This window comes from Dermacentor silvarum, chromosome 2 (genome assembly GCF_013339745.2).
Source record: "Dermacentor silvarum isolate Dsil-2018 chromosome 2, BIME_Dsil_1.4, whole genome shotgun sequence".
NCBI classification, from domain to species: domain Eukaryota; kingdom Metazoa; phylum Arthropoda; class Arachnida; order Ixodida; family Ixodidae; genus Dermacentor; species Dermacentor silvarum.
In genome coordinates, this window is record NC_051155.1 from 238,818,444 (window position 1) to 238,832,004 (window position 13,561).

The 13,561-nt window shown below is 43.0% G+C and overlaps 1 protein-coding gene across 9 annotated transcripts in view; it reads right to left on the minus strand.

The window, feature by feature from the left end:
- Window positions 1–13,561, minus strand: part of LOC119442948 (histone deacetylase 4) — a 287,827-nt gene that overhangs the window by 11,148 nt on the left and 263,118 nt on the right. For 5 of the 9 annotated variants that reach the window (XM_037708037.2, XM_037708035.2, XM_037708036.2 and 2 more), the window contains one exon: window positions 8,141–13,514. The exons of the other annotated variants lie outside the window; for them this stretch is intronic. In XM_037708037.2, coding sequence (XP_037563965.1) covers window positions 13,454–13,514 — 61 coding nt within the window. In that variant the 3' untranslated portion in view covers window positions 8,141–13,453. Of the gene's footprint in view, window positions 1–8,140; window positions 13,515–13,561 lie in introns of those variants that run through there. 9 annotated transcript variants of the gene reach the window in all.

Here is a 13,561-nt window from a genome sequence, read left to right on the forward strand (position 1 = left end):
CGAGAATATTCAGAGAGCACTGTATGAATAATTACAGCACAGCGCCGAGACGGGAGAGCTAGGTGGCGCTAAGATAAACGTTCACCAACACAAATCTATTGCACGTTCAGTAATTACACACAGATCATTTGCGGCTTTGTTCAGGGGCGAAGTGAGCGTTGGTTGGGGCTTGCTGCTAGTTGGTGCAAGAGTATTTGCTGGAGCAGGAATCGCTTAATGCGCAATCACGAGCACACAACACACACCCACATCCGTTTTCGAAGCGACGTTAACAGGGTTTAGCGAGAGGGTCTCTGAGTGACATGAAGACTCCGCTGCAGCGAATTCCGAATATGCAATGGATGACAACAGCGATAGGGGGGCTTTGATAGGTCCTCTTGGAATTGTTTAACCGCGGTAGAACGACACAGGCATAAAACACACACGAGACCGCACACAACGCGAACGACACCAGGCCATGGAGGTAAAAAATACTAGGAGGGAGCGTCACGTGATTCCGCTAGCCTCGGCAAGCCAACCTCCTCTGAAGCCACCCCTCCTCTCTCAAGGGCCCCGTGCGCGGTGCCTTATGGGGCGGAAAAGGCCCACAAGGTTGCCGGAACATTCGTGATTGTTTGGTACGTGGTAACTTTTAGTGGCGCCTGCCGTCACTGGCTTGGAGGCCCGTATGCGGGTGGTGGTGTTCTGCTACTGCGCGCGTCGTTCTTCGCTTCAAATGCGATGCCTTGAAACGTGGAGCAAGACTGGGGCGTCTGACTCATGAAGACAGACAATTTTCAAGGCGTCACTTGCGCTTACCACCGCGGTTAGTGGAGTTGCCAGCGCTCGCGGCTCGAAACCCGTGCAGACGCCCGAGTGTGCTCTATTTTTCCTACGTACTCAAGTTTCGTCAAATCAGCCGTTGTGCACCTTAAGCTGTGGTGCGTATTATCTTGCTAATTTTTCGTCCCGCTGTCTTGCACCTAGAAAGAAACGAGATGTTTTGAGGGTCACTTTTTTTTTTTTCGCATTTTCGCTTAATAAAAGGCTGGTGTGTGTGTTTTATTTTGAGAGAAATAATTTTTGTCACGCTGTCTTGCACCTAGGAAGAAACGAGATGTTTTGAAGGACACTTTTTTGTCGCATTTTCGCTTAATAAAAGGCTCTCGTGGGCGTGTTTCATTTTGAGAGAAATAAATAGCATTAGCCTGCATTCTAAACGCCGAAGTGATCGCCGTTTATTCAGATTTACGTGTACTATTTTGCAAGATTGTGTGGTGCGACGACGCTGTTGAGACGCGCCTCGGGGATCCATTTTCGTTATATAATAAAGCAAATGGACGGGATTTGTGCATTATCTAGAGTTTATTCAGCTGTTTCCGAATGAGCATAATTATGTCCTAGAATCAAACACTGCCAGGGGGACCCTTCTTCCGCCGCTAGTGTGAAACGGCATGAAAACTGAATACATAGCGGCAAGGGAAAAAATGGCAGCATTCATTTGCACTTGTGGATTCATTGTGTTGCTGGTGTACTTGTACTATGGAAAGCACATTTTTATGACAACAGCAATTGTTTCATTCTTTATTCAGTGTTTATTGCACCTATAGAAGCCAGAAGATTTCACACAAATACAGAAGGAAGCCACATTTATGCAAAGATAATACACAAAAGAAAATTATAAACAGCAAGTAGGAAAACTTATTGTGCCCCTGCTCTTCGGTATCAGTATTAGCATACTTGCATGCCACAGGGCATTTGTATAATAATGTTATTCAAAGTAAACTATATCACACGTAGTATTGATACCTTTAATAAAACTGGTCAATGGGATCAGCTATCCTTGAATGTAGCTGCAGTTTTGCTTACAATGCCTTGTATGCAACGCCTTCAATACAGGGCTATAATTGCATAATATTTACATCTGCGCTGTCCTCACAAATATTGAAAGGCTTCGGTGATTGTGCTTGTCAGAAAAGTAAGCAATACATATGCAGAAATTAAAAAAAGAGTGGTAGTTCACAAAGTCAAAGTTGAAACAATTGATGTGAGGTCAGACCCACAAAGTAAGTATGTCAACATTAAAATACAATGCATTTTGCTGCAAGTAGAATTTACAACAAAGCTTATGTTGTATCACATACCTACAAAAAAGTTCGCACCGTCGAAGCTGAGCCAACACACCACAATTAGGACGCGACGGCTCTATTACGTTGTGAACCTCAAATGAATGAATATTTCACGGTATTTAAAACACTCATTGAGTGGTATACACCAAATGTTTGTGGTTACAGTGAATCTGGCATCATAAAAGGCTATTGTAAAGCAAGTGAACAGAGTGAGCACATTAAATTATTTAAATAGTAACACCAACGGTATTCCAGGTGGCAGTGGCAAATTTCCACAAAGGTCAGGTAAAAGACATACAGGATAAACATTAAAAAAACATTGTCATCCTCAAGCGTATACCTAGCTCACACATAATCCATTGAGAGCATTCACAGCATGTCCATGTCATCACACAGTTTGCTCTAGTGAAAGGTAGGCCAGCTAACCTACCGTCATTGTCCACACTGTTTAGCTTGGGCTGAACAGAACAATTGTTTAAGCATAATTTGCATGCAGGCGATTCAAGCTACAGCATTCAGCAAGACAACAAACATGTACTTGCAGAACTTACAATAAGGTATCACATTTTCCCTCTATAAAAGTTTGACATCTGCATACAACGCTCTTGAACAATATATGCACTTTACAAAGTCACTCAAAAAACAAATAAATGCCTTAACATAAAACCTGGTGGGACAGCTCAAGTTGATGGATAAAGGAATTAATTGTGTGGGCCATCATGAACATAATTCACCCACGAGAGAACTTGTGTAGCAATTCTTCCAGTACTGCGAGCCGCAGGCACCCAAGCTCAGACACCCTGCCTGGGTAGCTGAGTAACCATGATTCTGTAAAATTGCTTCTGTGAGTGGTTCACTGGCTGCAGGGCTTCTCTGAGGGGCAGTGAGGTTAATTACATCGATGGAGTATGGTTTTTTCAAAGGAGCGTACAAAGAGAATTTCGATGTGTTCCAATAGAAAGCAATTTCCGCCATCAATGTCCTTGACCTCATTACGAACTATCAGACGCTTCAATGCTGCTGCAAACTGCTTTGCTGTTGGGTTGTCATTGCAGCCCCCAAATGATTTTATTGCAGCAAAAAAGTAACTCAAGGTGGTCCTGACTGAGCTTGGAAGTCGAAAGATATGCCAATAGGTCATTTTCTGTAACCAAGTGGTTGTATAGACGGTTGTCTAAGCACACCACAAAGCGAATGAAGCCTGTCTTTTGGGTGGTCCCTGTCATTAGTTTACCAGCTGCAGACTCCCTAAGCGAGCAAAAGTAGGCCATAAGTTCTTTGACATACGCAGTGACAGGAGCCACATTTTCAGGACACAGCGGTCCTTTCTATTCTTCTTGCCTTGGATGTCCTGAATTTAAAATGTCAAATGCGTTGTTGACATGTCTGATAAACTCTTCTGTTGGCAAGGAATTTGAAAACTTTGAATTTTTTTGAGCTCTGCAGTCACTAAGAGCATCTGCTACCGATTGACTAAATGTTTGAGCCAACAATGAGACTTTCATGGACTGGTTTTTCCAGGTAATATGTGCTTGTCTAAGTTTGTTTGACAAATGTAGGCCCTCTGTGTACTGGATTTCATGCAGCTCATCAATGTGTTTCAGCAATATCAACTGTTTGTTTGTATCACAATAGCCTTTTTATCAAACAGGGTGTGCTTCAGTAGCTTCAACATGTGACAGGGATCCAACATGGCAAAGAAAAGCTTTTTTTGTCACTGGATGTGGAAAAGAAGCATCCAGCTCAGTCAGGTCCATCTTGCAGCCAAGGCTGTGCAGCAATGACAAATTCGCTGCAGCGCCATCGCAGGTCAAATTCAAAATGTGTGCACCTTTTTCGTGAGTGAAGCTAGCAGCTTGCAGCACCAAATTGCGCCTCTGCTCACCACCAAGGCCATGCACTAGAAAGTAGCCAATCGGCAGCTTCCATCTGCCATTGGTTGCAACAAGCATTAAAACAAATGCATCTTAGGCAACTGGAAAGCTGTCATCATTGACATCAATGCCCATGTCAACATATCCATGGAAGCTTATCCCATCCCACACTACTTCTTTGAATGGCCATCTCATCCACAACCAGATTGCATAATGTGGAGAGCCGTGCTTTACCTTGATAGCCAATGCAGTCATTGCCTCTTTTGAAAAGTCAGCAGCCCTATCAATGGATTGATATCATTTACACAGTGTCTTTGGATGCAGGAGGCATGTGTTGAAAACAGCTCGTACATATCTGTATGCTCTAGGGAATAAAAATGTAAAGTCAGTGCAAATGGCCTGAGCTCTGGCGAGTAAGCGGGTGACATTGCTGGCACCAGACTTATGTGGCAGTTGACGCATGAGCAAGTCTTTTTTTGCCCCACCAAGACTCTGCAATATGGCGACATCCTCATTTCCTAGAATGCGATTGTCAGATAAATCTTCTATGACATTTTCGAGATGAGCAACCTTTTGAAAAAGGTGTTGATGGGATTGCCGTAGAGTCTTCATCTTCTTCTTGTTCGCAGTTTGTAATTGTGTAACGCCATACTTCATGCCTCAGAAAGGCCTTTTCAGGTGCGTCTTCTGCTGGCTGTGGCTGCAAAATATCACGCGCTGTAACAGGTGCATGAGCGACCAACATGACACAAAGCACGTACGCAGAACAAAGTACTTAATTATTGTGGCATACACTCTTGTGCAAGTTATGACGAATATAATGCTAAATTTTAGGACATTACATTGCTCACGACGGTTTCCGTTTACACTTTTGTGAACTTAAAAACTGTGGGGGCATAAAACTGCCATCCACACGAGCTTGCTAGTGCCACTTAATTTTGTTTGTTTATTTATTTGCTAAATACTGCAGGCCCATCTGGGCCCAGGCAGGAAAGGTAAAAGTACAAAACAACTAACACAGAAGAGGCCAATGTAGCATAGTTCAATGAGAGATGTTTTAAAGAAGCCTTTTAGTTTGAGTGGGCAAAATATACTGAGCTCATATATCACGGCTCATCGTGACCGATCGAACAAATAAAGAGCATAGAAAATTGTGAAATACCTGTTGGGTCTTCTAGTTCATTGTGTCATTTGAATGGAAAAGAGAAATTGAAAAAGGATTATTGGCCGATAATTCGTGTTTAATGCAAACCCTGAGGAAACTCATACCGCTGCGAACAAATATGAATGTTTCAGTATTTAATTAGATGGTTGCCATGATCATAAATGTTAGTGTCCAAGTGCAGTTCACTGAGCGACATTTATTAAGCTTGAGCTATTAAACAGTTGCCACGAAAATATATGCCACTTCACTTGCAGCTACCTAAGGAAACAAGTATGTAAAAATTGTAGTGGTCGAGTATTATCCTCACCATAGTATGCCTTGCTGTTCGAGGTGTCGCTGGGTTGTGTGCAGGCAGTGCTGCAGAAGCTTCACCCTTGAGCGTCCTGGAGGGCCTTGGACTGGGAAACTGGACAAAATAGACCAAGTGCAATGAGGAGGGACTGCTTACGGCAACATAACTTCAAATTGCTGACCGTGCAAATGAAACACCAGATGCACAGTTGAAGCTAAAACCCGGGCCTAATAGCGACACCATTGGCTTCATTTAAAATTTAGTTTAAATTAGTTTAACTTTAAAGTTTAAATTAGTAAAATTTAGTTAAATTAGTTTAAAGCGAGCAGAATATTCTCTACAAAATTATTGTTCTTGGCAACTATTGCAAAACTTGGTATGTTATGTGAAGACTAATCGTTCATGGTTTCTTCAATTAATTAGTTTTATTGCAATTTTGATTGTTTTCAGCCACAAGAAATACATACAAAATTCGGTCAATAATAATTTTTATAGCAGGAAATGTAATTCTTCGACAATAAATAGTTTCACATCGTACCTTTTTAGGAGTGTACGCTAGCTGATATAAGTACTTTAAAGAGAAATAAATGTCATTTTCTGTAACCAAGTGGTTGTATAGACGGTTGTCTAAGCACACCACAAAGCGAATAAAGCCTGTCTTTTGGGTGGTCCCCCTAGAGCATACAGATATGGACACTTAGTGGGAATTATGACAAAGTTGAAAAAAAAAATGGCTTGAATAGTATTGCACCACTATTTCGTCAGTTATAATTCACACGAGCACGTAGTCACTAACGATCGCGAATATTGCAGTTCCATTTTCATAAATAAAAGAAACGTTCATTGTGCTTACCTATGGAAGGACAGGCCATCGCGCCGATGTTCTGTTCGATTAGGGCATCCTGGCACAAAACACTTCATCACGCAGGTGCGCGCGCCTACTGCTGACGGGAGTTCTCGCCGGTCTGCTAAGAGGCCGAAGACTGAGCAGATCTCGAGCAACAGTGTCGACTGCGCTACGGGCCGGCACGGCCCTAAATATGTTCGGAGTCTCCGGCTCGCCAGTCCATCCTTGGGCACAAGACGGGACGCATTTTTTTCCCGTAGGGGCAGTCGCTTCGGATCCTGTACGCTCGCTTAATCGCGTGCACATTTTGCGGGGGCGAAAGGCATCATTGTTTCCCAGAAGACGTCGTCAAACGCAACGAATCGTCGTCGGAAGGGCGGCTTGGTTGCCTTCACACGTTTGCAGGGCGAAAGGTTCCCTCGTTTCCCTGAAACCACACCGAAACGCAACCAGTCGTCCTTGAGGTGGTCCTCCCGGGTTGTTCGGCGCAATGCCGGTTAGCCGACGCCTTCGTTCGCAACAGCCTTGGCGCCTGTCTGCTAATTAGGTGGCGAGACTCAACTGCTTCACACACTCGAATTCCTTCACTAACCTCGGCGCGCGTTTGCCACGCTGAGTATGTGCGCATATTCCGAAACCCCCGCAGCAGACGAAACCGAAGCCACCGAAGCGAGCCGAGTAAAATCTACCGCTTGCCTATCACGTGAGGGCCTATTTCCCATCATTCCATTCCTCTAAATTTTTTATGACTAGGCTTCAAGATTGTCACGTGACGCTCCCTCCTAGTTTTTTTCCTTCCTCCATGCTCCCGACAGAGTACCTCTGCATCCTCCGCGCACAGCTGGCGCCATCCAGCGATGGCTTCAAGAAATCTTATTTTTAACGTAGACGTTTCCTTTGAGATGACCGCTTGCGCCGTTATCGCCGTGCGGCAGTCCAGTGCGCCCATAAAGTGGTAGTAGTAGTAGTAGTAGTAGTAGTAGTAGTAGTAGAGGTTGAGGAAAAGAGAAGTGGTGAGGTGTGGTCGTCTTCTTGCCCGACCGTATGGAGAACCGGCGACCGTGCAGGTTGGCTCACGTAAGCTGGCTGCGCGCGACGCCATGCTCAGTACAACTTGCTTAGTTTATGCAACGAACGGAAACATAATTCCATAACTCCATAAGGGGCGATGGAGGGACAGGTTAAAATGTCGGGAAAGGGGTGCACCCCTTGACCTTCCTCGGTGCCGCCCCTCCAGGCTATATCACAGCAACATTGATATGGCTGACAATTTTTCACCTTTAAATTTAGGTAACAGCCATCAGTTGCCGAACAATGGTAACAGCCATGATGTATTTGGCTCTTTTCGGTCAGGCCTAGCGGTAACAAAGCTTACAGAGAGAGATAAAAGCAAAGACAGGGAGGTTAACCAGACGATATCTCCGGTTGGCTATATACCTTGTATCGGAGAAGTGGAAAAGGGGCCGGTGCAAAAGATGGGAGAAAAAATAGATCTGTGTACTACATGCAGCTACACCAGCAGAGACTTGTGCTTGCAATCTCACTCACGCACTCCACAGGTGCTCAATTGTTTACTCCTGGTCTCCTACATCCGACATTGTGAACACCGTGTGCATCCCTGCATGTGAACAACAGGGGCGGTTTGACCTCCCCCCTCCTCCTAAAATTTTTTCTGGCCTGATCCACCGGTCCCATCCTACCATCATAGAGTACCTATAATGAAAATGGAGTTGTGCTCTGCCCCCCACCATCACCCCCAACAGGAAAATCCTGGCACCGCCCCTGATGACCACCAGTCATGTGACATGGAGCACCCGGCCTGTACGAAGTAGAATGAGTCAGAGCAATCATCAATGATAGGCACTGAATAATGGTTTATTGATGATACAAATGCATGACAAAAACAAAGGAAAACAAGGGAGAGAGTACAAATACATCTTTCAGTATCCATAATAATATAACACACTTTACAATGGCACATAGTGTACATACAAGTGGCAAAAAATATATGCTTTTATTTATCGTGTCTTCACTTTGTAATGAAATAGCGCAATAATATAATTGAAAGAAAACACAAACATCTCTATGACTGTACAGTTTAAGTTATCGTGTATATCCTCTGCAACATACAATATACAAGACTGCGCAACAAGACGGGCCAAACAAGAAAACAAAGAACAAAACATGTCACGTTAGCCAAGTGCACCTCTGACTAACCATGACTAGCCCCAGCACTTTTTCATGCCTGCCGACATGCACAGAAAGTGTGTCATTGTTAACTACAACAATGTTCGCTCTGAAACCAGCACTTCATAAACGTATTATCGCAAAGTTTGAAAACAAAAGTACGAAGGAACAACGGTATTAAAAGTTCAACAAAAGAGGGCATCTTAGACATGCTCAATTAATTGACTAGATTGATCATTGTGTGTTTCAGCGTCAGTCAGAATAGCTGTTTGTATATAAAAAAGCAAAAAAAAAAAGGGATTGCACTAATTGTCTCGCAGGAAAAAAAAAAAGAGGTACTGTTAAAATTTTTACCTTTTACTCCATAAATTGGTCGACTACACAACACTGCGCTGCAGTGAAACGCTTAAAGCTTAACCAACATGCAAGTCTTTATTCACACATTAACTACAGTGCATGTAATTTGCATAAAACAGTAAAAAAAAAAAGCCTCCCCTTTTTCATTTTTCTTATACGCACAGATGAGTTTAAAAGTGAGCAAGCTGGCAAGCAAGAACATAAACTTCCTTTGTTAAAGGAACCCTAAAAAGGAAATATTAACTCAATTTTACAGTGGTAGATGACAATCCTCATAATCTAGAAGCCTTTGTTCTGTATCAAGCGGTGGCTTACTTGCAGATAATTTTCTATTGAAAACGACACCTACCTTAGACAGGATATGGCCTGAGAAAACTGGTGTTGCCATGTTACTGACATATCGACACACAGCATAGAAACTCCGAGGTCATGCTCCTCGGAGCATTATTTCCCTTGCCGAAATCAGAAGGCCGCATAGAAAGGGCACCACTCTCTTGCAAATGGTGCTGACAGAGTGGCATGAATAGAGAACCAGCGAGTTCTTTCACAAGAAAATTAATTAAAATTAACCTCTCTAAGTTTTCTTTCCCATTCTAATTAACTAGCTTTTCATATTAGCAGCTCAATACTCAACTTTTTTTTTCTCTCTCTTTGTCATTAATATTTAACTTTTTGTGAACATTCGTTACCCACTATTATTATTAACAATTTTTTTATTGTAGCTTCCTGAACTGTTACGCACTGTTATCAATCTGCGTTTTGTTATGTATATGAATTCACTGTATTTTTGAGGGCTTTTATTCCGCCCTACATTAATTCCCTATGGGCGCTGTAGGCACTGCAAATAAAAAATAAATAATGACCAATTATGAAGAAGGCATCAAGAACTGGTCCTGTATACTCAAAGTGGTGTTGCCAATCCTCTCCCATATATATGACTTTCACTTACAAAAATCCTTTGCTCTTTGCACTTGGACATTTTCGGAGCATACATTTATCAGTTTACCTTGGCTTAATGTTTGCCTTCAGTGTCCCTACAATGAGAACAAAAAAAATATTCAGGTACACTCTAGAAAAATCCCAACCCACATGCACATGTATCGTATGCAGAACTAATGAAACATATAAGCCAGCCTTTTTTTCTCTCTTTCCACATTATGCATTATAGCCCGATCACCAATCAAAAAACCCAAAATAAAATTATCAACATACATGCGACAACTTCAAAGCTTTCTGCTAGGCACTTTCACACAGCCAGATTTCAGCAAAATTATTTCTCTCTTTCATGGTTTTCTTTTTAACGGCCCTCAAACTGACTATGGGTTCAAAGTTCACAAAACAAAGCATGTTGTTCCTTAATTAAGCGCTCAGCCAACAATGGGTTATGCAGTATACTTTGTTTTGACCTTGAAATGAGGTTTCTGAAGACGGAGTAAAATCAGCACTGTACAAATGATATACTATTATGGCGCTGTAACATGTTTTATATATATATATATATATATTATCATCAGTGACTCAGGTGTGGAGGGGTGGGGGGGAGGAGATTGGGGTGGCACGATGCACAACAAATGAGTGACGAGTTCGGTGTTGAGGAAAAAAAAACGCACACAAGAATAAATGAAAATCCTTAAAACAGCTTGTGTATTTACAAATAAAATGCTCAATGGACAAGCGAAGCGGCTTTAGAATGTGCACAAGATTGCAACGAGAAATGAAGCCATGAGCAAAATGCGAGAAAGCGCAAAACAGGAAAAGCAATTATCTGCAGACCAGAGGGTGCCTGAGCAGAACCACAGTCGCAAACAGTGCCATCCTGTCTAGCTGTGTGTTTAACGTTGCGTAAAGCAAGTATATATATGTATGTATATGTCAACACGTGCACACAAACAGACGGTTAAGAAACAAGTATACACGACCTTCACATCAGGTTTTACAGCTCGGGAAAAGGCTAACATTCAACAGTCAAAAAATACAATGTGTGAAAAGAAAAAATGAAGATAAAAAAGAAAGCATGAAGACATTAATGAGAACTTTCACTAGCACAGTAAATATATTGTACATCACAAAGCACGCCAGTTTTGTAAGGAACTTAAATCACTTGGCAAACTGCAGCTGAAGAACCAGACGCGAGCCCCTGTCTGCGGCATTTGTTCTTCTTCTGATGTTACCAAGCAGCTTTCAAATCAGCATGTATGCACTCCTCTCGCACTAGCCTCTTCAGTGTGTTTCGCATGGACATATTTACACAATGAGTGCTGTGGGCACAACAGCTGCCCTTTCAAGCAAGCAAGGCCAGCGCATTGGTATGACCAATTTTCACTTTTATGAATGATTTATTCTTTAGCTCAACAAAGGATCAGAACTGAAAAGTGCTGCACATATGTAAATGTGTTCTCATATTTGTGTGCATGTGTGTGTGTAGTGTGTGTCTTTGTGTCCGCGTTGTGCGTATGTGCGGGTAACAGAAAACCAGAGTGTGGCCTAGAAAGTTGTCGGTCAGGGAACCACAAACCAATCAAGTTTTGTTCTGGTTGTTCGTAGAATGCAACAACAAAAATATATAAAATGCAATGTGCAAGGCAAACAAGTGTAGAAATTCCCCTATTAGTCCTTCCATGTGCGACTAATACAGATGGGTTCACTGCACCTACTAGTCATGCCAGTGCCAAGGGCGTAGCACTGGCGGGGCTGCACCCAATTCAAACGCCCTAGAAAGCCCCAAAGCCACCCGCAATCTGCCGTCAACAGTTCCATGAAAACCTGTCTTCCAGCGTCTACCACAGCAGTATACCAAAGGCAACTATGCGCAGCTATGGGAAGTGAGAGACAGCGACAAACAGGCGGGCACTTTGCTTTCTTACGTTACTGCCACAGCTGCTGCCGTAAAAAACACTTAGCACATGTCCCCCGCAGATGCGATACTGACGAGGTTCTGACTAGCATTGTTTTAAAGTCGTCATAAAGCTCACAAAAACTTAGTACATCCAAAAGACTCTGTAGTATGTAATGCCCATAACAGTGGCATAATAAGACCACTGCAGCAGTGTAAAAACACATTTGTTTAATCACTATGGTGACGAACTAGTACTCCCTGCTTACTCTTCTTCGTAAAAATGGCTGCAACAGTTATAAGGATGATTCTTCCTTGTCCTTTTTTTTCTTCTTCTTTCCTTCCTCTCAAAAAAAAAAAGAGCAGCTAGTTGTTTCTCTACTTTATGCTGCACTGAGGTTGTGTAGCAGACAGTGCGTGCACAGTTGTGCATATACAAAGTGCAGTTGTACATCGCAATATCCTTCCCAAACATGCGCACGATATGAACCAATGCAACATTCTTCAATGCTCCCGTCTCTTTCCCTCCACAGTGCTCTCGCAGGCTTTTTTAAGGCCCTCAATGTTATCGTGCAATGCAACCTGCGAGAATGCTCTGCCACTGCCAAACTAGCACATTTCTTTGGATTGCAAACGTGTTTCCTTCTCAGAAAATGCAAGCAAGCCTGCTAACTCTGTTCAAGACTTGTCTTGCATACTGTTGGGGCCACTTGAGGGCATCAGGTGACACTTTCGCAATCTCGGATGCAAGTTCAATGTCACGCTGTCATCCTTGTTTAACGACATAGCTAGTGCACAGTTAAAGACTATCGAACCTGGTGTGACTGGCACCAGAAAATGTACAGGCAATGCACAAGAGACTGCATGAAGCAACTGTATACCCTAAAACATAGGTATGACAATAACTGACATGAAAAATCTTGAGAACTCGGTAGCTGTAGCCTAACAGCTTACACTGTCATGTTGGGGTGATGCTCATCAGATGTCCACAGCATCATTCTGTTCTTAACAGTGCAACTGGCAGACATGGAGCAGTTGGGTGTTGACATAATTTGCAACGACGTGGGCGCACTGCCCTGAATCTGTGCAGCCAACATACACGCAAGACGCAGAACTGCCAGTCAACACAAATCAGCAAGTAGGAAGCATTAAAACTGACAGCAGCCATAATACTTGGTATGCAAGAGGCGAAAAACAGTACATCGCTTTTCAGAATGAGAGGTTCTGCCACAAACACTGATGTTCGCATTGAGCACAGTGTAACTGGCACCTGCTTGCTGATAAAATGTCTGAACCTGTTGGTAAGAACCCCAAGTGCAATCACATGCTGCCTTAAATATCAAAACGACATCAAATGCATGTCTTCAAAAATCATCTGCAACATCACGTCTGGCAGACAAGCCACTCCTTAACCAGCAACAATGTCAACAAATTATGATCCAACAACGGTCTACGGACCAATTGAGAATGACAGGATGACATGAGTACGTCATTCCACAGATATATCTGTGTTCGGTGGGTGCCCCTGGTTCTTGACCCGCTTGACCTTCAGACTTCACGTAAACCGTGGCGTTATTCCTGATCCTCAGAAGTGATGAAAGGTGCTGCATGCATGTTGCCATGACAGCAGTACCGCTCCGCTTTCTGTTCGTTGATGCTTCAAGGGTGACAGTGCGAACTTGTGTTCCTTGGCTCATTTGGGCAGGAGTCCTCAGCAGTTTGCACCAGTGTGGTTGAAAATTTCTCACTGCTTTATCTGCAATGTTGCTGTTTTGTGCACACTCAACTGCTCACTTATCTTGGTCCTCTTCCATTGGTTCGTCCTCTTGAGGCGGTTCGGACTTTGGACCCCTGTTATCCAAGAGGAACAAAACAAAAAAGGAAACAGTGAGCAATAT